At 40.4% G+C, this 23,804-nt stretch overlaps 1 protein-coding gene and 1 long non-coding RNA gene across 2 annotated transcripts in view; both read left to right on the top strand.

The window, feature by feature from the left end:
* The first annotated feature begins 446 nt into the window (after window positions 1–446).
* Window positions 447–23,804, top strand: part of CLIC4 (CLIC family member 4) — an 86,657-nt gene continuing 63,299 nt past the window's right edge. The window contains exon 1 of the mRNA XM_027109671.1: window positions 447–948. Coding sequence (XP_026965472.1) covers window positions 877–948 — 72 coding nt within the window. The 5' untranslated portion in view covers window positions 447–876. The remainder of the gene's footprint in view (window positions 949–23,804) is intronic.
* LOC113622028 (uncharacterized) lies at window positions 12,919–17,121 on the top strand. The gene is made up of 2 exons (XR_003433390.1): window positions 12,919–15,258; window positions 16,968–17,121. It is a non-coding gene; the product is annotated as an uncharacterized LOC113622028 (long non-coding RNA).

Here is a 23,804-nt window from a genome sequence, read left to right as displayed (position 1 = left end):
GGAGAGGGATCGCGTCCGTGCTGTTTATCACCGGGGGCTTGGAACACTGTAGGGCCTCATAAATATTTGTGAATACGCTGGCTCCCAAGGCAGAAGTGACGGGAGAGTCAAACGGGAAAATGAAGAAGTTAGAGGAGGGAAAAAACGGTGTTTCTAAGGGGATGAAAACTTTCCCAAAAGGGAAAAGGGAGCTCCGCCTAACACAGGGCGTTGGGGAGGCGACTAATGCGGGAAAGGGCGATGAGTCCTGGGGGCTGCAGCGGGGTAGAAGACGGGAGGCGCCTTCTTGCCTCTCCAGGCGACGGAAAGCTGAGGTCACCTGGCACAGCGCCAGCAGCAGCTGCGAGGACGCGCCCGCGCTTCGGCGGGAGGCGGTGTCAGGCGCTGGTCCCCGGGGGACTTTCCCTTCCGTCTCCTCTGGAGGCAAGGCTTAAGAGTTCCGCCCACCGCCCGCCCAAGCCTTGGCATCTTTCGGTCCCCACCAAGGCCACTCCCCCGAGCCTAGGTCAAGCCGCTATAGCTGCCTCGAGGAGCCAGAGCGGTCCGTCCACCTCCCTCACCCGAGACCACGCCCCCGATCCCGGGCTGTCCTCTTTCCTCACGGAGTCCCGAGACGCCGAGCTTTGGCCCCGCCCCCAACGGGGCCCCGCCCCCGCTACTCCGCCCAGCGACTTGAAAAGGCTGGGGCTGCGGCTCACTTAAGAGTCGCGCGCTGGGCGTGGGGAGGTGCTGAGGAATAGGTCCTGAGGCGCCGAGGCTGAGGCGAGTTAGACGCCGGGAGTGTCCAGGGAGGCGCTGCGCGACAGGAGTCCGTAGCTAGAGCAGCCCCGGAGCAGAAGCAGCCGCAGCCGACCGCAGAGTCCAGCCGAACCGGCCATGGCGTTGTCGATGCCGCTGAACGGGTTGAAGGAGGAGGACAAAGAACCCATCATCGAGCTCTTCGTCAAGGTGAGCGCTCGCCTCCGTCCCACTCCTCCGAGCCCCCGGCGCTCGCCCGGCCGCGGGGGGCGGCGTCCCTGGGCGCTCCTTAGCCGCAGCGCCCCCGCGCGGCGCCCCGCGCCCGGGCCGAGGGGGAGCGCCGCTCCCGCGCCCCCGGGCCATTGTCTTCGGCCGCCCGCGCCTTCCAGCCGCCGAGGCCCGTCGAGGGAGCCGGGTTGGGACCGGGACCCCAGAAAGACAGCACTGCTGGACGGGGGGGGGGCACCGCCTCCCGCCGCGCTGGCCTCGGCGGACGCCGCACCGTCGTCCCGCGTCCGGGTGGGACGAGCTGCCCCCCTCCCGCCGGGTGCCCCGGAAGCCGCCAACCCGTGGGACCCGTGCACGGCTGTGTCCTGTCACCCCCTCTCCCCCGCCACCGCCCGGACGCCCGACCTCACCTCACCCCACCCCAGCCCTCGGCTCTCCCAAGTTCACCCCCAGCCCGGGAGGCGAAGCCTCGAGCCCGTCGTGAGCTGATGAGCTGAACTTCTTTGAACGCTTTCTGAGCGTTTCGTTCTCGGCTGGTAGGAAACTGTAACTTTAATTTTCGATTCCATCTGAAACAATTTTTCAAAAAGAGCAGACATTCCTGGGCCTCAGGAAAAAGCCGAGATTCCCAACTTGGGTTTTTCTGTCTTAGTTATATTACCACCATCTGATTTTCTTGTTTCTCAAGCGCGAGTGTTTTGTATGATGCAACATTTTGGCTGCTCCCCTCGGTGTTGCTGCCTCGGGAAAGATTGTGTGTGCCCTTTTGTTTTGAAAGAAAAACTGATGAGGGAAAGAACTCCTCACTTGCTTTGGCTTTAAAGGGTTGATTTTTCCCTTCTGGTCTTTTCAGTTTATATATCCTGAAACTACCATATTTGTAGACAAGTACTACCTCTAGCCCTTTCCTTTTTTCTTTAATATTTTTCGTTTTAGCAAAGATGAAAGATAGAAGTTATGAACATCTGGATTCAACTGCCTCCCTCAAAACTTCTTTAAAATCCTCGAGATTTTCTTTCTTAGTCACTTACTTAAGCAGGCTCTTTCAGAACCAGGCTCTGAATTAGAGAGTTTAACAGAAATCCAGAACAATTTTATTCTTTTTTTCCTGAGTTTTTATTTTAAAGAACGGGAGACACTGAAGGGTGTGTTTAAGACATGGAAAGAAGAAATGATCTGCAAGTGATGGAAACAGTGTTTGTTTTAGGATTTTCTTTCAGTTATCAGTTTTAGAAACATTTGATTCAGGGAACTGAAACAACAGACAGGTATAGAACCCCCAGAATATCTTCAAAGAGTCTCAGTTGCTTCGAGTGGCAGATATAGTACTTTGAGATGCAGGGAATGTAGGAAGAAACCTGAAATAAGAAAAAGGAAGAGGAGTGGGAGACAGCATGGAGAAGGGAGAAGAGTGGGTCAGAGATAAATGTTAAAAAATTTTAACTGAGCCAGGAATAGGAATGAATTTCCATAAATTCAAAAACAGTGTATCTACTAAACACCTAAAAAACATGTTACTTAAACATGTTACTTTAGAAGTATCATTAAGTTTAGTGTCAGATAAGGGTACTATCAGTAATGGCTTCTTTTCAGCATTGTACTGGAGGTCTAGCCAATATAATAAGACAAGAAAAAGAAATAAAGTATATGAATTAGAGACGAGTAGATCAAAGCTTAATGCCCTACTTACTATTAATTTAACTTTTGTTAGAAGGAGAGAGGTGTTTCCCGAACTTTAGTCACTTGCATACCCCTTCTTAGTTTTCCATATATGTGTTGAATTGGTATTATTATTTACTAAATTCAGCCCGTTTTTTAAAAAACATAAACACATTGCCCTAAGCAATACCTGTGAAAATGTGGATTAGGTGTGGTGACTATATTTCTTATGTACGTAACTATTTTTTTTTGTGTGTGTGTGTGCGTGCATAACTATTAAACGAAAAAATGTTCGTGAGCCACCTAAAAGCATCCTGCTTATCACTAGTTGTAAGCCTCTGTCACTGGGCTTGTTGACAGAGAACCAGGTTCAAGTCACAGTTTTGCACTCACTGGCTGGTTTAACCTGGGCAAGTTGTTTTCCCTCTCTGAGACTTGTTTTCCTCCTTTGTGGAGTAAGAAATGAAATGTTTTCTGCTGTCCTGTGGTTCGGCATAGGTAAAACTTTGTACTGATGTAAATCAGGATAGCTGTTTCAAAGGGGAAAAAGGGGCCAGGTAAATTGTAGTAAAGAGTGTTCTTATAGTTTCTAAAATCTATGTGTGGGAAATGCAAGTGGGGGAAAATCCCCTTATAAATACAATTATTTTGAAATCAGTGAAAGGGCAGAGGCTGTGGTTGTCCAGTGTGGTGTGTTAAGCAGTGTTAATTATTCTGCCAAGAGATATCTGAGTTTGTAGCAGAAACCTATTATCTACACTTAAAAGAAATGAGTTTAAAAGTGCCACCTGTTTAGGTAGCATTAAATTGAACAGAAATAGGCTAGGACCTTCCCAACTAGTGTGACTGGACTCACAGCTACATTTCTTTCCTTGTGTGTATTGTCTTTGGAGATGTCTGTCCATGAGCCCAGTGAATCCTCATCACTTGTATAACAGCAGTGCTCCATTTTTGTTTGTTTACCGCAACACCTATAGGATAGGGTATCCTCCCAATAGTAAAAGAGGCTTACAAAGGCAGTCATCCTCAAGAGTTAGAATGCCCTCTTTCCCTACCCTGCGGGGCCTAGTAGATGTATATATTTTGATACACCAGCCCCACTTGGGGACCACTGATTAATAGGGTGAAGTTCAAACCCTTCAGCAAGGTCATAAGGTCTCTTATCTGCTGTCGGGTTTCTAATCCAATTTGTCCACTTACTAATTGTGTGTCCCAGGACACATAAACCTCTCTGCCTCATCTGCATAGGTGGGATATTAATAGACCAACCTCATGGGATTAAATTAGTTAATATATGTGGTGATAATAAGCTTAGAATAGTGTCTAGTATACAGTAAGTAAATAAATGCTAGTTGTGTGTCATTTTGTATATGACACACAAATGTATGCTCATCTCCCGTGCTAGATAGGCAGTAAGTTCCTTGAGGGTAAGGTCTGTATATTGTTCTGAGTCGGTACCAAACTGGGTACCAAATAGTTGAAATGAGATTGTTTCCTTCTTTCTGAGCATTTTGGTGTCGATATATGCATCTGGCATGCTTCGGAATTGAGAGCTACTTACTTATTAGAACCTGGTAATCTGACTCTCAAACCTTGGTCCTTCATTTGTTCAACTTTGCTAGCCTCCAGCCTCCGAAACTCTGTGTGGTTTTATCTATCTTTTTTCCCCTCCATTTTTTGGGTACTTCTGAGCTTTTCATGTATCTGCCATATATTTTCCACCAATATTTCTTCTTGGTTATGTTCAGAATTCGGAAGCCAAGATTTCTGTATTGGGTAAAAGTAAATATTGTGTTGAACAACAAAATGAGAGAAGTTGAGAAGAGACTGAATTTTTGGATTTTTCCTTTCCTTGCATGTGCCTAACTCCTATTGGCGCTGCTGCCTTCCCCCCAGCCCCCACTAGAATCTTTGGTATGATGTGATGGTATTTCTGATTTTGGTTTAGGAGGAGTCCCTTTGCAGAGTTTAGTTTTATTGGTTGGAATTTAAAGTTGTTGGCATGCCATTTTGCATTGGGACGCTCACTGTTGGCAGTCATCCCTAAACTGTTAGAATTGGGGTGGTGTAAAAAGTTAATCTGGTGCAGAGTGGCTTAACACATAAGAATGCTTCTTTTCAGATATTTGGCAGGATTTTTAATGTGTGTGGACCCTGGAGCCAGACTGCTTGGCTTGAATCTGGCTTCTCGTAGTGTGTCAGGGAAGTTTCTTCAGTTCTCAGTACCTCAGTTTCTTGACCTCTAATATCAGGATAATAATAATAACACAATTTTATAGGGTTGCCGAGGGGATTAACTGGTGATCTACGTCTATTAATTAGGGTAGTCTAAGCTTCTGTAAGAAATACTGTAATCTGCCTCAAACAGTGGTTCAGACAAAATGGAAGCTTATTTCCTTTCTCACTTAGCAGCCCAGGGAGGGTGTTCTAGATGTTAGTGGCTTTTCTCCGTAGAGTCATTAGGGACCAAAGTCTTTCCAGCTTCTTTTTCCACCAATAGCATAGCATTGTCATCCTCACAGTTGACAGAGCTGGTTGCTGAGAAGTCCTGGTTGCAGCAGTGGGAGGTGAAGAGTATGGAGGAGGCTCATCTCAAGACCCGCAGCCCAGAACTTCTACCTGTCACTTCCTTTCATACTCCAATGGGGAGAACTTTAATCACATGGTTTCGTCTAACTGCAAGGAGTGCTGGGAAATATGATCTAACCATATATCACGCTATGTAAAGTATTAGGAATAGTGCTTGGCACACAGTAGACACCTGTTTTTGTTGTTGATGATAGATAGTATATTCTTTTTTTTCTTTTGCTTTTTTTTTGGCCATACAGTGTGGCTTTGCAGGATCTTAGTTCTCCGACCAGGGATTGAACCCAGGCCCTTGGCAGTGAAAATGCAGAGTCCTAACTGGGCTTCCAGGGAATTCCCAAAAGTATATTATTCTTTTTTTTTTTTTTTTTGCTGTACGCGGGCCTCTCACTGTTGTGGCCTCTCCCGTTGTGGAGCACAGGCTCCGGATGCGCGGGCTCAGCAGCCATGGCTCATGGGCCCAGCCGCTCCGCGGCATGTGGGATCTTCCCAGACCGGGGCACGAACCCGTGTCCCCTGTATCAGCAGGCAGACTCTCAACCACTGCGCCACCAGGGAAGCCCTATTCTTTAAAAAAAAAAAAAAATATATATATATATATATATGTGTTTATTTATTTGGCTCTGTCGGGTCTTAATTGCAGCACAGGGAATCTTTCATTGCAGCACGTGGGCTCTTCCTTGTGGCTTGCGGGCTTCTCTCTAGTTCTGGTGCAGGGGCTCCAGAGCGCATGGGCTCTGCAGTTGCGGCATGCGGGCTTTCTAGTTGTGGCCCGAGGGCTCAGTAGTTGTTGTGTGTGGGCTTAGTTGCCCCACGGCATGTGGGATCCTAGTTCCCTGACCAGAGATCAAACCCACATCCCCTGCATTGGAAGGCGGATTCTTAACCACTGGACCACTAGGGAAGTCCCCCCTCCAATAGTATCTATCTATCTATCTATCTATATCTATCTGTATAGATATCTTTTTTTTAAATAGGCTTTTTTAAAAAAATTAATTTATTATTTTTGGCTGTGTTGGGTCTTTGTTTCTGTGTGAGGGCTTTCTCTAGTTGCGGCAAGGGGGGCCTCTCTTCATCGCGGTGCGCGCGCCTCTCACTATCGCGGCCTCTCTTGTTGAGGAGCACAGGCTCCAGACGCGCAGGCTCAGTAGTTGTGGCTCACGGGCCTAGTAGCTCCGCGGCATGTGGGATCTTCCCAGACCAGGGCTCAAACATGTGTCTTCTGCATCGGCAGGCAGATTCTCAACCACTGCGCCACCAGGGAAGCCCCCTCCAATAGAATATTATTCTTAAATGTGGGCTTCATTAATAGAATTCAGGGGATTCTGTAAATCCTTGAAATTACATTTAAAATTCTATATTAGTCTTTTTTTGGGGGGATTAGGAACCATTATTTTTGGGGGGATTAGGAACCATTGTTCTAAATGGTGGCATTCTGAGTGTCGAACATAATTCATACAGGCAAGGTATAGAAGAAAGGTTTGGGCTACATGATCGTTAAAGTCACTTCCATTTTATTATCTGTGATTTAAAGCATTTGTTGTCATGAAGGAAGTGCCTAATACTGAGTTAGGTACTATGGGAGATATAAGAAATTATGGGAGATATAAGAAATTATTAAACATTTTCTACCTTTAGGTTTATAAATTTTATTGGAAAGAAAACAATACAGGATGGTACATACTTAACGAGCCAAGTGTGGTTCACATTAAGTTGGGCCAGGACATATGGGGAAAGATGGAAGTAAGCTTTAACTTGACCTTGAAAAAGTGGCTGGAATAAGTGAATTGGGAATAGCCAAGAATGGGAATATTAGTTTTGACATCATTCGTAAACTCGTTATGCAGGAAACAGTAGACAGATGATACTTTCGAAGAAGAAGGACCCAGCAATGATTCAAACCCATAGTGCCAGGGAGAGAAGTTATTTAAAAGTTGAGAATGAGACTTTTAAAACCTAACTTTTAGTCTTGTTTGTCCTCCCAACACTTCCCTACTTTTTGGATTGCTGTCTATTCAACAACTTCCCAGCAGCATTTGGGAAGGTGCAAATGGATTGTACAGATGGACAAACTCTCAGCTGTTTTTTTACAGTATAAAATGGGAGTTCTTTTTTTAAAAATTAATTTTATTTATTTATTTTTGGCTGCGTTGGGTCTTCATTGCTGCACACGGGCTTTCTCTAGTTGCGGCGAGCGGGGGCTACTCTTGTTGAGGTGCGTGGGCTTCTCATTGCGGTGGTGTCTCTTGTTGCGGAGCACAGGCTTTAGGGGCGTGGACTTCAGTAGTTGTGGTGCATGGTCTCAGTAGTTGTGGCTTGTGGGCTCTAGAGCGAAGGCTCGGTAGCTGTGGTGCACGGGCATAGTTGCTCCGTGGCATGTGGGATCTTCCCGGACTTCTCGGTAGCTGTGGTGCACGGGCTCGAACCCGTGTGCCCTGCACTTGCAGGCGGATTCTTAACTACTGCGCCACCAGGGAAGCCCAGGAGTTCTTTATATTTTGTTTTGAGCGCAGGCTTTTTTTAAAAACACAGACAGATGAAATAAATTTTCTAAAGGCAATGATGCTGAGAACTTTGTTTTAATAATTGAACAAAAACTAACTCAACGTCAAGACAGTGTTACATTGGATGAATTGGTTTGACATTCATTTGAGGTTTCCATAGGGGAAAATTCAGGAGATAGAAATGAATGTAAAAATGTGAAGTTAATGGGAACTCTATTCTTATTATGTTTTGTCTGAGCTGTTCTTGAAGACCTAACAGTGCCTCTCTGAGCAAAGGCCAAGGTGATAATTTTGGTTAAATGTAAAATTCTGAGAGAAAGGGGCCCAAAATGGGTAAGAGATGGGAGGATTCTGAGACAAGGTGACTGAACACATGAAAAGTCTAACGGTAAGGGGAGGGTGGGTGGGAGGGATAAATTAGGAGGTTGGGATTAACATATACACACTACTATATATAAAGGAGATAACCAACAAGGACCTGCTGTATAGTACAGGGAACTATACTCAATATTTCATAATAACCTATAAAGGAAGAGAATCTGAAAAAGAATGTGTGTGTGTATAAAACTGAATTACTGTGCTGTACACCTGAAACTAACACGGCATTGTAAATCAACTATACATCAATTAAAAAAAAAGCCTAATGGTATGAATAATAATAGGAAAGAGGCAATGCGGAGGACCTGGCTGTCACTAAAAATCTGAGTTGGTTTGGAAAGATGCTAACAGAGATGCCTGGAAACTGGTAAAAGGATGGTGAGCAAGACTTTCCCACTTCCTGTTTCATTGGCACTATGGAACCTCAGTGTTCTAATGTCTCCTGAATAGGGAATTAGTGAGTCTATAAAAGGGAAATTTGTTACTCAGGATGGGAAGTGTGATTAAGGCATGAATTAAGATTTTGATCAAGTAGTGGAGTAAGTTAGGATAGGTTTGCCCATTGTATAGGTTCCTGTAGAAAATGGAAAGGGAGTTTCTGAAGGAAAATAGCATTAAGGCTGTGATTACAAACTGTCCAAGTATGATCTAACAGAAATCTAAACTTAATTCAGGGCATCAGTTTGTGAATTCTCTTGGAAGTTTTAATCCTTTTGTCTTTTTGGAGACCTGACTTTTATCCATCAGTGCTCAGTACCAAGAAATGGTGTAAGGAATATCAGTTAACCTTGTTTGGTTTCTGTTATTTTCCTTTATTTAAAATATAAAACCAGGAGACTGTATTAGTCTAAATTTATGAAAATAACTTATGTAGATAAATGAGACTATATTTGAAAGTTGTGCCAAAGATGGCCTAAGAGTCTTTTATATTTTAATATCAATATTTTGAAGAGGGCTTCCCTGGTGGCGCAATGGTTAAGAATCCGCCTGCCAGTGCAGGGGACACGGGTTCGAGCCCTGGTCCGGGAAGATCCCACATGCCGCAGAGCAACTAAGCCCATGCGCCACAACTACTGAGCCTATGCTCTAGAGCCCGCGAGCCACAACTACTGAAGCCCGTGCCCTACAGCCCATGCTCTGCAACAAGAGAAGCCACTGCAATGAGAAGCCCGTGTACCGCAACGAAGATCCAATGCAGCCAAAAATAAATAAACAAATAAATTAAAAAAAATCTATTTTGAAGAAGTAACAATATTAGAACCAGGGCCATGTATTGACCCTCAGAGCATATATTTTGTTCTGTAGATTTTTTTTTTTTTTTCTTTGCTTAGAGCTGAAATACAGCGTAACTCTAAGCAAGAGGTGTAACAGGTTTTTTACACTTTTTTGGTAATAAAATTATTACTTCCAACTTTACAGGTGAAATAATTCATTTTTGTGAAAAGGATTAAGTTTTCATTAGAATAGTAAAAATGTCAATCGTCTGTAATAATTTAAGTATTGAATTTTACCATCATGCAGCATAGCTATTTATTTGTATGTGTGAGAGAAGGGAAAAGGAGAATCTGAACAAACATTGGAGAATACAAAAACAAACAGATGAAAGCTGAAGTAATTAAGAACTTTTTTTAACAATATGTGAGTTCTATGCATGTTTTCCTCAGCTAACAACCAGTTGCTTTATTATGGAGGTGGACACCGGGTGGTAGATTGCTAGAGTGAAAGTTCATTAAAAGCTAAAGACAACCGAATCAGGCCGTTGTGCTACGTAGGGATATGGAAGAGTGGTGAGACCAGACTACATAGACTAATCAAGAGAAAAAGAAGATGGTTAGACTTAAATGAAATTTTGGCTTTGAATATACATATGCACAAGACTTAACTGAAAAATTTGCAGAGACATAAACTTATGAAGAGTATGAAGTTTTGTATTATTTGATCTTCTAAGTTACAGAATATTTTAGTTAACTCAGGAATCTACATTTTTGATTTAAAAATGTTGAGGGCTTTTTGATTCTTCATTATATCAGGTAAAAACTGTTGCTAGCCATCAATAACATAGACTTGATTTACATTTTGTAGTTGTCAGCAGGACCCTTGGTTGCAAATGTACCTAAAAAAAGTGACTCAGAATAAATAGTATCTAACCGTAGTCTGTTTTAGTTTAAATATTGGCCCTAAATTTGAAAAGTAATGTCATTTTCCTTCTGCTTCCTAGTATATTCATTTGTATGTATTGTGCTTTAAAAAAATGTTTTTTTTCCAGTTAATAAAAGCAACTCTTGTTTACTGTAGACAACTTAGAACACAGAAAAGCACCATAAAATAAAAATTATTTATATCCCCTTTTTCTTGAAATGACTGCTATTGCTATTTTGTTATGTGTCCTAATCTTATTCATAAACTTGCGTGAATTATTGATGACATTTTATGTGTAATGTTTTAATGTTCTTCATGACAGCAGAATTCTTGGAAGAATGCATAGTGAAGCCCAATCTAATATGTAACATGTATTGAGTTAAGTGAGTTGGTTTAAAGAAAATTTACTTGATTTAGGTTTTATCAGAGAAACTCAGATTGGATTTACCTTCCTAACAGCACTAAAAGAACATTTACCCTGTTTGATCTTTGCTTGAAGAAGGGAAGCTTTTATGTTGTGAAATCTGCCAACACCTAGAATTGCTCATAGTATAGAAATTGATTAAATGGTTTGAAGGTAGGCCCTCCTTTGTGCTCTTTAGGAGAAACCTGTTTTGAAAAGTCAAATTATTTTTTAGTATTAATTTTCCCCTTCAATAACTGTCTAGTAGGTGAGGTATGCCCATTTTATAGTTGGAGGATATAAGATGCAATCTTTGTCTAGGAACAGTCGAGTACAGTATAGGGATCTTTATAGAAGCAAATATTGAATACTTTCCATGCACTAAGTGCTGGAGAGGGAAAGAAATAAGAACAGGTTCCCTTGTCTTCAAGGAGCTTACAGAACAGCTTAATGGACAGAGGATGAGTAAATGAGCCATGGTTGATGATGGCTTTTTCCCATGTAATACAGTGACTTTTTGTCTCATATGCTTTTTAAAGTCCAGTTGAATTAAGACCTTTAGAAATGATTTATGTGGCAACCTACATGACATAATTGACTTAGAGATGAGTGAAATGTTTATGTTGTATTCTAACAGATGAAGAGTAGTTAGTATTACTGAATCTACCAAGTACTGTATATTATCAGTTTGGAGAAACTTTTATCGTTTCCCTCAATAATTAGTTGTGTTATATTCTGTAATTGTGTCTAAAATAAAACTGTGATACTTCTTGCCATAAATCTTAAATGGATCCTACTTTCTCTAGTTGTTTATTGGATTAGATACAAACTCCATGATCTAGCATTCATAGTCTTTCAGATCATGATCCTGACTTGTGTTTTCAGTCTTTTCCCCCACTGCAGCTGCAAATATACCTCATGTTCTAGGCAGATTGGTCCTCAACATGCCCTGTACTACTTTGCCTTCATGGAAGATTTTTGCTCTTGTTTCTTTCGGTTGAAATATCTTCGGCTTTGCCAGCCTCTCCCCCTACCTTCAATTTCTGCCTGCCAGAATAGTATTTGTTCTTTTTTCATTCAATCGTTTAACAAATATTGAAGCACTGTTCTAGGGACTTGGATACATCAAAGAACATTATGGCATTCATATTCAGTTGGGGGAGGCAAAAAATAAATGTATGTCTACTAGTGAAAAGTGCTATGAAGAAAAATGAAATAGGGTAAGGAGTATAGAGAATGATAGGGGGGTGTGCTCTTTTCGATTTAACAGAACGTTCTGTTGAGTATGTAGCCTTGCAGAAAGTAGCATAGGGAGGCGAGGGCAGAATCAGGGAGACTCAATAGGAGGCTGTTTAGTAATTCAGGTAAGAAATGATGGTGGCTTGGACTGAGGTGAGAAGTAGTCTAATTCTGGATATATTTCTAAGATGGAGATCACAGGATTTCCTGATGGATTGGATGTGGAACGTGAAAGAAGGAGAAGTCAAAGATGATTCTGAGATTTTTGTTCTGAACAACTAGAATGATGGAGTTGCCATTAACTGAGATGGGGAAGCCTTTGGGAAGGGCTAGTTCTGGTGGAGAGATCAGGAGTTTAGTTTGTGATGTGTTAAATTGGAATATTTTAAGACCTCATGGAACCTGTTGTCTAGTGAGAGAGGCATATGTTAAAAAAATACACAAATATAGTATATAATTACATTAAGGACAAGAACAGGGTGTCTTGAGAAAGAATGACAGGAAATTCAGTTTAGATGGAAGCTTAATGAGGACTTCTTTGAGAAAATGACTTGTAGGATGAATAGTAATTAGGGGAAGAATGAGAGGAAGAGCATTCCAGGCTGGAGGAATTGGCATATGTAAAGGCTGGAAGTATTCAACAAATTGAGAGTGTGGCTGGAATAGAGAGAACAAGACTGAGGTATAGAGTGAGGTAGACAGGCTACATCATGGAGGTTCTTGTGTGTCATGTGAGTTTAATATAAATTTATTTTATTTATTTATTTTTGGCTGCGTTGGGTCATCATTGCTGCGCACGGGCTTTCTCTAGTTGCAGCGAGTGGAGGCTACTCTACGTTGCGGTATGCGGGCTTCTCATTGCAGTGGCTTCTCTTGTTGCAGAGCACAGGCTCTAGGCACGCGGGCTTCAGTAGTTGTGGTGCATGGGCTCAGTAGTTGTGGCTCGCAGGCTCTAGAGCACAGGCTCAGTAGTTGTGGCGCACGGGCTTAGTTGCTCCGCGGCATGTGGGATCTTCCTGGACCAGGGATCGAACCCATGTGCCTTGCATTGGCGGGTGGATTCTTAACCACTGCGTCACCAGAGAAGTCCCGTCATGTGAGTTTTATCCTTAGTAAAAAGGAAGTTCTCAAACGGAGTGTCATGATTTGATTTGCATTTTAGGATGAGTAGTCCAGCCGTTCTGTGGAAAATGAAGAGAGGCAAGAGTGGAAACAAGGAACACTACTTGCAGGCTGTTGTGATGGAGAAAGATGATGGTGGTGGTTTGGATTAGGATGGTGATGGAGAGAAGAGAATGGATTTGAGATAAATTTTGGAAGTGGAGTACATAGGAAGATACTGAAAAAGGAGTTCTGAGAAAGAGAGAAGTGTGAAAAATGACTTGAGTATTTTAGTAGAATCACTGGTTGATGGAGGTACCTTTTATTGAGATGGAGGAGGAGCAGACAGTGTTCAGTTTTTGACTTAATGAGTTTGAGATGACCGAGATGTCTAGTAGAAAGTTGGATGTACAGACCTGATGCTCAGAAAGAAGTCTAGGCAGAGTAGGGAGATTTGGGACTTGAGTGTGTATGTGTGTGTGTGTGTGTGTGTGTGAGTGAGTGTGTGTGTACACATACTTTAGTTGTTTGTTTGTTTATGTGGTATTTAAAGTGTGTGAGATCATTCTGTGGAGGAGTGAAGAATAGGGAGAATGCCCAGGACCAAGTTCTGAGGAACTCACAACACTAAGGGGTTGTAGAATCGAGAATCTGGAAAAGGAGAACTAGGAGGACTTGCAATCAAGCGGTAGTGGGAAGAGGAAAACTATGAGAGCCAGGCACCAAGGAAACTAGGAGAAGTTTGTAAGGAGGAAGCGACCAGTTGTGTCAAGTCAGATGAGTGTGTATTTGCTTTATCAGCCTGGAAGTCATCGGTAACCTTAGCAGTAACAGCTTTGGTGGAGTGGTGGTGGGGAAGCCATGGTAGAGTGGGTGGAAGAGTGAAGACGAAGTAAGAGAGTGGGGTCAATGAGTAAAGCCAAATTCTAACAAGAAACTTGGCTGTGTAGAAGAGACAGGTTGGTAGGTAGAAGGGGATACATGTCAAGGGAAGGCTTTTAAGAAAAAAAGTATCAGCTGTAAGAGCTATAATGTAGGAAGGAACACTTACACCATCATCTTAAAGGGGAAAATATTTCCCATGAGAATCATCATAATTCACTGACTGGGAGAACTTTTTACTGCAAGGAAGATCTGGTTTGTGTATATTTAGAATAGATGCTTAATCTCACTGACTTTTTCTGTTGCATTTTCCAAATGCATGAGATAGAAATATAGAAGAGTATTTCATACTTACTTGAACTAATATAAATATTTACGAGGTGCTTTCTATGTGCCAGGCACTGTTTACTGCATTACATGTATTAACTGATTTGATTGTTCTTCAAGAAAGTATTTGCTGAAGGAATATACAGAAGCTTTTTTTTTTCCCCTCTTCCCATGAACAGAGTTGATTCCAGAGGAGACTGGGGGGAAAAGAAGAAATAAAAGATCACATTATTGGGGAAAAGCAGATGCCTGTTAAATTCACAGAAATCTTCATATAGAGAAGCCAGAGAAATAAGCTGGGAGTAGAATGCAAATCACTGGGCTCAGTTCATATTTGCAGTTTTGATTTAGAGCCTCAAAATCATTGTTACTTTAGATTGAAATGAACAGTTACCTTTTTTTCCTTGCAAAGTAAAAAAGATTGAAGGGAGAGTCCACAGCTGTGTTCTGACCCTAAGTTTGTGGTTTGACAGCCCACAAGCCCCAAGAGTTGCTGTCATTCTCCTGATGACTCAGCAGGGACCCGTGTGCTAGATTATGGTGTTGCCTCAGTGTTGTTTGTAAAGGTTCTTTCTGTCCTGTGTAATATTTGAGATTCGAGATCCCAAAGTCAGACCCAGGGGATGATTGTGGACTGGAAGTATCATTTGTATTCCCTATGTAGACACTGAAATAGTCTATTTCAGAATTGAAGATAATTAGAATTAATACTTCAAGTAGGCAATTGAGGTGTCATTTGGAAGACTGGATCTTTGTGTTACATTGTTGTTGTAGGGTAGTTGTTAAGAGCATAGGTTCTGGAGCAGTGTTTCAACCCTAGTTCTCCCTTTGTGCCTTAGTGTCTCCACTGGGGTAATAGTATTTACTTCTTGGGTTTTTGTGAAAATTAAAAGAGTTAATATAAGAAAAGCACTTAGTGTCTGACACAGTAAGCATTGTTTGCTTGTCATCCCATGGACCTTTGGGAATGCTGAGTTAAGACTGCCCATGGATAGTTTGTATGTTTAACGTATACGCTTTCAACCTCCAGGATGTTACTGTGAGAAGCATCTGCCAGTCTGCCGTTACAAATAGGTGGGGAACTTTCCATTGTTTATCAGAAGAGCAGGTTTAGTACAAAAAAAAAGTCCAAGATTAGACCTGAACTTATTCCTGAATTAACTTCAGTGAACCATGATCCTGTTGACACTTGTTAGGTAACTAAAGGACAGTCAGATTGGACTCTGCCATCTTAGAACATCTGCCTCAGCAGCTCTTTCTGGACTTGTAGCTAAAGCTGAGAGTCCATTATTATCAAGAGTGTTTTTCTTGTTTTTTATTTCTTTGTTTTGTCTTCTTTTTCTTCTTATTCTTTTCTGTGAGAGCATAAAAGAAATAAAGAGGGATAATCTAAAACATATAGGATCTAGTGGTTCTGCAGAAGTACTTTTGACTTATGGATCTTGGCATATATATAGGTTTCACTTAGCTCCCTGTGCTACTACATTTCACTGTTCTTTGATTTTTTTGGTAAACTTTGGCATGGCTGTAATTGATAGATGATGTAAGGATCATAAAGTGACTTAAAAATCCTTCATTTTATAATGTTATAAGCGTTTTGAAACTACTTAATTTATTCCTATATAAGATGGAGTACACTGGTGTATAAAAATGAGCAGTAGGTTTTTGTTTTCCTATTAAAGTCAGAGTAATAGTCGTAAGATAATAGGTAGCATTGAGTGCTTACTGTGGTTCAGGCACAGTGTGCCAAGCCCTTTACATATGTTAGGTAATTTAATCCTCATATAAACTCAGAAATAGGAACTATCAGTACTGTTTTACACATGAGGTTTAGGTCATTTCTTGTATGTGCTCACAGGGCTGGTAAGTAGCAGTACTGGGATTTGTACCAAGGTCTTTGTGATTCAGAGAGACTGACTCTTAACCGCTAAGAGCTTTTTTATTTGTTTATATTCTTTTTCTCTGTTTGAAACTTAAATTTTTACCTAACAGAGTTTTGTTTTCACTATTTGCTGTTTTCAGTCACCCTGAAAAATAAAAAAGAAAGAATTCAGAGAATGTTTAAGAATATTTCGAAAACACTAACAACCGGTGAGCCTAGATAGTTGTTAAATGAGTTTGGTGCTTCCAGTTCTCTTGGTTAAATTTGAAAGGAAACTGTAAACTTTCCATTACCTCATCTCTTTGCATTTTGGGGGCCTGGTTAATTAGTATTTTTAAAAGTACTTTAAGGGTTTATTTATAAACTTGTTGAGGGACTTGACTTGAATATCACATATTTGATTTTAGGATTGTTTTTTCCAGTTTAGAAGTGTCAAACAGTTCCAAGTTTAACAAAAATCATGTATTAAATTGTTAGTTTTACTGTTTTTTTTTTTTTTTCTTAACCTCTCCCTTCAGAGGAGCCTACACTAATCTTTGCATTGTTGACAGAAAAAAAGCAAGGAAGTTTCTTTTTGTGGAGAGAGGAAATGGCTGTTAGTTCAGGACTTTATCCATATTAGGTATAAACTAAATATAGATGTGTATTCCAGGAGTGAAGTCACATCTATAAAGTTTCTTAAGCAGAGCTAATGAGATCAGCCAGTGCTTTTGGATCTGGGTTTTTTTCTTTAATTTTTGGCTCACTAAAAGGTTACGAAACTGATTAGTCCTATGGTCAGCCTTCCATGTCCCTTAAGAATTTTTTTAATAAGGAATCTTCCTTTAAGCAAACATAACTTTAAACTATTCTGCTTTGTGTATAAGGAATAGTTACTTATGCCTCTTTTTTTGTTTTTTAGGCTGCACTGCGGGTCTTGCGGATCTCTGTTCCTTGACCAGGGATTGAATCCCGGCCATGGTAGTGAAAGCCTGGAATCCTAACCACTAGGCCACCAGGGAACTCGCGCTTAAGCCTCTTTTTGAGGGGGTGTAATAAATATTTTAGTTTCTTGACCCTCTTGTTATTTTCCTAGCTCTATTTTTTGTTTGTTTGTTTGTTTAGTTAGTTTTACCCTTAAGTCTTTTTCACACATATTTTTACTGTGAGGCTAGACTCTTATTGTCTTGTTGTCATCTGTTTTACTTAGTATCTTCTTGGTTTATTTGGTGTTTAATCATTAAGTCAGATCTCAGTGTGGCCAGGTAGTAATAGGATTCTTCTGATTGGTTGGTTAGAACAGGTATTGTAGTAGAACAGAATGAAGAAATCTCCCATTTCTGGCCGAAAGCACAGGTCGTTCTCAATAAGGACTTCTTTTTTTTTTTTTTTTTTTTTTGCGGTACGCGGGCCTCTCACTGTTGTGGCCTCTCCCCCTGCAGAGCACAGGCTCCGGACGCGCAGGCTCAGCGGCCATGGCTCACGGGCCCAGCCGCTCTGCGGCATGTGGGATCTTCCCGGACCGGGGCAGGAACCCGCGTCCCCTGCATCGGCAGGCGGACTCTCAACCACTGCGCCACCAGGGAAGCCCCTCAATAAGGACTTTTAAAAGTCCCTCCAAAGCATTCTTACCCACAATAAATGTTTTCAGCTCTGTGCTCCTCCACAGAGCCCTTTGTAAGCATGCCAAAACATTCAGGCACTTGGCAATGTACTATGCTGCTGAAGAGAAGAATGATCTACCTTTATAGCATATCTTTATTAGAAATATTTTAAAATACAACTAACTCTGTAAAAAGTTTATCTTAACATAGTTCAACGGTTTTAGTTCATGAAACCAAATGCTCTCCAAGGTTTAGTTCAGGTATCTTCTGAATCCTTCTCTGATCTTTGTGCTTCCTCAGCAGAGCTAACCCTTCCTACCATCTGTCTGGAGCACCGTGCAGTTGCATGTTCTGTCACTCATCTGAATCATTTTCCTTCATATCATTGTTCCAGTTAGAAAGTGAATTCCAGGAGATGAGGGGTCAGGGATTATTTTCTTCATCTTTTATTTCTCACCTAACACAAATCTTGTCATATAGGAGATAACTCATCAATTCAGTAAGTATCTATTAACGTTTTGGGACAAATTGGTATCTGTAGTCTGGGAATAGAAGCAAGTAAGAGAGTATGAAGTCTGTTTCTGGTACTGTGTTGTATATTAACTCATAGTAAAATACCAGAAATAAAAATAGTGTTATTGAATTTGAGACTTGTAATTTAGGTTTTATGACTAAGCTGCTCACTAGATAGATAGCCATTGATCTAAACTTAATAACAGATTGGTTTAGAGGTCAAGAATCTTCAAATTATATAACTGAAAGATCAGGTTTAAGTTGTTGTTCTCATCTGTAAATTGGGTGTTTCTTAGAAGTGATGAACATTCTAGTCTGGATTTATTTTATGTACCCAAAGTAGCCTGAGTCTTGGGTGTTTAGACCCACACAGAAAGTTGAGACTTGAGATTTCAAAGTCAGGTCCAGATAATTAAATTTTCATAATTGGAAGCAGTTTATTAGAAAACAAATATAAATGGAGCCAATAAAATTTATCAGTGGGGTTTCCCTGGTGGCGTAGTGGTTGAGAGTCTGCCTGCCGATGCAGGGGACACGGGTTCGTGCCCTGGTCCGGGAAGATCCCACATGCCGCGGAGCGGCTGGGCCCGTGAGCCATGGCCGCTGGGCCTGCGCGTCCAGAGCCTGTGCTCCACAACAGGAGAGGCCACAACAGTGAGAGGCCCATGTACCGCAAAAAAAAATATCAGTGATAATGGGGACAGTTTGCCAGAGAAATGAAAAATATTTCAAGAGTAAATTATTTGACTAGAAAGATATTGTATTTCCAAATGAACTACCTGAAAGATAAATATTTTGTTGTGTCTAAAATAAAACAGATAAAGCATTGTTTTAAGTTAAAATTTGCCTTTATCATATTTAAGGCACCTGTGCATTGAAATGGTAAGTAACTTTTCACAGCTGCAGTATGTTGTTGCATATACAGTTTTAAAAGAAACTTATTTTGTAATATGTTTTAATGAAAAATTTAAACATAGATAATCCAAAATAAAATACCAGAGTCATTCATTCATATGTTTATTGTGTTTGAGTATTTTATATTAAAATAGTCTATAGCATTTTTATGACTTCAGTTTTGCATTGCTTATTGTTGTTATTAATCCTTTGTTCTTAGTCATTTAGAGGTCCAAAATTTAAAATAATACTATAGTGTAATGAGCACATGAAAAGATGCTCAACATCGCTAATTATTAGAGAAATGCAAATCAAAACTACAATGAGGTATCACTTCAACCTGGTTAGAATGGCTATCATCAAAAAGTCTACAAATAGGGACTTCCCTGGCGGAGTCCAGTGGTTAAAACTCCACGCTTCCACTGCAGGGGGCATGCGTTCGATCTCTGATCGGGGAACTAAGATCCTGAATGCCGCGCGGTGTGGCCAAAAAAAAATAAAAAATAGAAAGTCTACAAATAATAAATACTGGAGAGGATGTGGGGAAAAGGGAACCCTCCTACACTATAGGGTAGGAATGTAAATTGGTACAATCACTATGGAGAACAGTACGAAGGTTCCTTAAAAAACTAAAAATAGAGTTACCATATGATCCAGCAATCCCACTCCTGGGCATATATCTGGAGAAAACCATCATTCGAGAAGATACATGCACCCCAGTGTTCATTGCAGCACTATTTGCAATAGCCAAGACATGGAAGCAAACTAAATGTCTATCAACAGAGGAATGGATAAAGAAGATGTGGTACATATATACAATGGAATATTACTCAGCCATATAAAGGAATGAAATAATGTCCTTTGCATTATGGATGGATGGGCCTAGAGATTATCATACTAAATGAAGTAAGTCAGAGAAAGACAAATACCGTATGACATCACTTATATGTGGAATCTAAAAAGATGATACAAATGAACTTATTTACAAAACAGAAACAGACTCACCGGCTTTGAAAACAAACTTATGATTACCAAAAGGGAAAGGTAGTGGGGAGGGATAAATTAGGAGATTGGGATTAACAGATACACACTACTATATATAAAATAATCAATAAGGACCTACTGTTTAGCACAGGGAACTCTATTCAATATTCTGTAATAATCTATATGAGAAAAGAATCTGAAAAAGAATGGATATATATATATGTGTAACTGAATCACTTTGCTTACCTCTGAAACTAACACAACACTGTAAATCAACTATACTCCAATATAAAATAAAAATTAAATTAAAAAACACAATACTGTAGTGTAATGAGCACATGGAAAGATGCTCAACATTGCTAATTAGAGAAATGCAAGTCAAAACTACAATGAGGTATCACCTCAAACCAGTAAGAATGACTATCATCAAAAAGTCTACAAATAATAAATGCTGGAGAGAGTGTGGAGAAAAGGGAACCCTCCCACACTGTTGGTGGGAATGTAAATTGGTGCAGCCACTATGGAAAACAGTATGAGGTTCCTTAAAAAACTAAGAATAGAGCTACCATGTGATCCAGCAATCCCACTCTTGGGCATATAACTGAAAAAGGTGAAAACTCTAATTTGGAAAGATATGTGCATCCCAGTGTTCATAGCAGCACTATTTACAGCAGCCAAGACATGGAAACAACCCAAGTGCCCATCAACAGATGATTGGTTTACAAAGATGTGGTACACACACACACACACACACACACACACACACACACACACACACAGTGGAATATTACTCAGCCATAAAAAGAATGAAATACTGCCATTTGCAGCAACATGGATGGACCTAGAGATTATCATACTAAGTGAAGTAAGTCAGACAGAGAAAGACAAATATTATATGCTATCACTTTATGTGAAATCTAAAAAATAGTACAAATGAATCTATATATTACAAAACAGAAACAGACTCATAGACATAGAAAACAAATCTATAGTTACCAAAGGGGAAAGGGAGGGGTGGAGTATGGGATTAACATATGTACACTACTATATATAAAGTATATAAGCAACAAGGATTTACTGTATAGCATAGGGAACTATATTCAATATCTTGTAATATTCTATAATGGAAAATAATCTGAAATATTGATATGTATATATATAACTGAATCACTTTGCTGAACACCTGAAACTAACACAATATTGTAAATTAGCTGTACTTCAATTACAAAAAAAAAAAAAAAGCAAAAATAAATAAATAGCTTAAGAAAAAAACCACCAGTGCTGTAATGTGTATCTTTATAGCCATTTTTCTGTGCATAACCACGTCATGTAATTGTTCTTTTTTGGCTGCATCAGGTCTTTGTTGAGGCATGCGGGATCTTCGTTGAGGCACGCAGGATCTTTGTTGAGGCATGCGGGATCTTTAGTTGTGGTGTGCAGGCTTCTCTCTAGTTGTGGCGTGCGGGTTTTCTCTCTCTAGTTGTGGCGCGCGGGCTCTAGGGTGCATGGGCTCTGTAGTTTGCAGCATGTGGGCTCTCTAGTTGAGGCACGCTTGCTTACTTGCCCTGCGGCATGTGGGATCTTAGTTCCCCGACCAGGGATCGAACCCACGTTCCCTGCATTGGAAGACAGGCTCCACCACTGGACCACCAGAGAAGTCCCCATGTAATTGTTTTTAAAGTCCCTCACAAATCTCATTTATCCTCTGAATTCTTCATTTTCCTTTTATTTACCTGAAGTGTAATCTCTTTAAAAACTTTCTGGAGAATTTAGATTCTTTACACAGGGAGAAATTTTTGACTCTACTGCTGACCTCTTGATGGAATTTCTAGTTAAAATTGCTTGGTCTGGGAACTTGTTGATAAAGAGAAATAGCTCCGCGCTAAAGTTAGGTAGTTGCTGTAAGCACAGATTGGGGAGGAGGAGTATTTTTGAACACTTAATTGTTTTCTTTCTCTCCCAGGACTCTTTCTGAATTTAGTTTATACTACAGCATGTATATTTTTAACTTGCCCTTAGGGGAGGTGGGCTGCTGGATTTTGCCTTGCATAAGAACTTCACTCACCGACCCGCTCTAACATATTTGTCTTCAGCTGATAAGCAGGGGAACACTGGCAGTTAGTGAGTTTATCTTTGGTTAGAAGATGTTAAAAGAATGAGGCTTAGCCATTGAAAAAGTTTGAGATACATTTTTTTGTATGTGACCAAAGTGAGAATATGTAATTGTACAGGGCACCTGTTTCTTTTTTTAAACAATATAATCATGCCTTAATATAATAAACATTAATTAGTTTTCTGTGTTCCTGAAATTAACTCATTTAAATGTCACACATTCAAATTCTACATAGTTTTATCTGAAAATGTCTTGATTTCACTTCCATTCTTTAAAGATATTTTTGTGGGATGTAAGATTTTGGGGTGATTTTTGTTGTTGTTTTTATTTCAGTATTTTAAAAATGTAGTTCCATGTTTTCTGGCCTCCATTATTTCTGATGAGAATTCAGCTGTCATTTGAATCATTATTCCTTTGTATGCAGTGTAGTTTTTTTTTCTAGTTACATTTAGGATTGTCTCTTTTTGCTTTTTAAGCATTTTAATTATGATATACCTAGGTGTGACTTACTTTATATTATTCCTACTTGATGTTAATGAAACTTCTTGAATCTGTAAATTTGTCTTAATTTGGGAAAAGTTCAGCTGTTATTTCTTGAAAATTTTTTGCCTCATTCTCTCCTCTCCTTCTGAGACTCTATTTAAATATATAGACGTTTTGAGGGCTTCCCTGGTGGCGCAGTGGTTGAGAGTCCGCCTCCCGATGCAGGGGACACGGGTTCGTGCCCCGGTCCGGGAAGATCCCACATGCCGTGGAGCGGCTAGGCTCGTGAGCCATGGCCGCTGAGCCTGCACGTCCAGAGCCTGTGCTCCGCAATGGGAGAGGCCACAACAGTGAGAGGCCCGCGTACCGCCAAAAAATATATATAAATATATAGACCTTTTGATCTTTTCGTAGGTGTTTGAGGCTCTGTTGATTTTTTCACTTGTTTGTTTTTATCTCTTCTTCAGATTGAGTAGTTTCTTGCATCTGTCTTCACATTCATAGACTCTATTCTACTGTTAAGCTCATCTTGTGGTTTTTAAAACTTTTCAGATATTGCATTTTTTAATTCTAGAATTTTACATTTTATTTTTTTTGTGGTTTCTCTCTACTGAGATTTCCTATCTTTCTTTATCATGAGCTTATTTTCCTTTGTGTCCTTGAACATAGTTATAATAACTGCTTTAAAAATCCTTGTCTGCAAAATGCAGCATCTAGGTCTGTTTAGCATGTATCTCCTTGATTATTTTTTCTCTTGAGAATGGGTCATGTTTTCCTGTTTTTATGGGGAATCATTTGGATTGTATTCTGATATTGTGAATGATAAGTTGTATCAGTAGAAACTTTGGATTTTGTTATGTTCTTCTGAAGAGTATTGATCTATCTATCTTTCTTTCTCTCTCTTTCTGTCTCCCTTTTCTTTTTCTTCCCTCCCTCCCTCCCTCCCTTCCTTCCTTCTCTTTCCCTTTCTTTCTTTCTTTCTTTCATTCTTCCTTCCTTCCTTTCTTTCTTCCCCTTCCTTCCTTCCTTCCTTTCTTTCTTCCTTTCTTTCTTTCCTTCCTTCTTTCTTTCTTTCTTTCTTTCTTTCTTTCTTTCTTTCTTTCTTTCTTTTTCTTTCTTTCTTTCTTTCTTTCTTTCTTTCTTTCTTTCTTTCTTTCTTTCTTTCTTT

This window comes from Aethalodelphis obliquidens, unplaced genomic scaffold (assembly GCF_003676395.1).
Source record: "Aethalodelphis obliquidens isolate GAN/ISIS:26980383/991018 unplaced genomic scaffold, ASM367639v1 scaffold9, whole genome shotgun sequence".
NCBI classification, from domain to species: Eukaryota; Metazoa; Chordata; class Mammalia; order Artiodactyla; family Delphinidae; genus Aethalodelphis; species Aethalodelphis obliquidens.
Note: the sequence above shows the minus strand (reverse complement) of the source record. Positions and strands in the feature narration are given on the sequence as shown.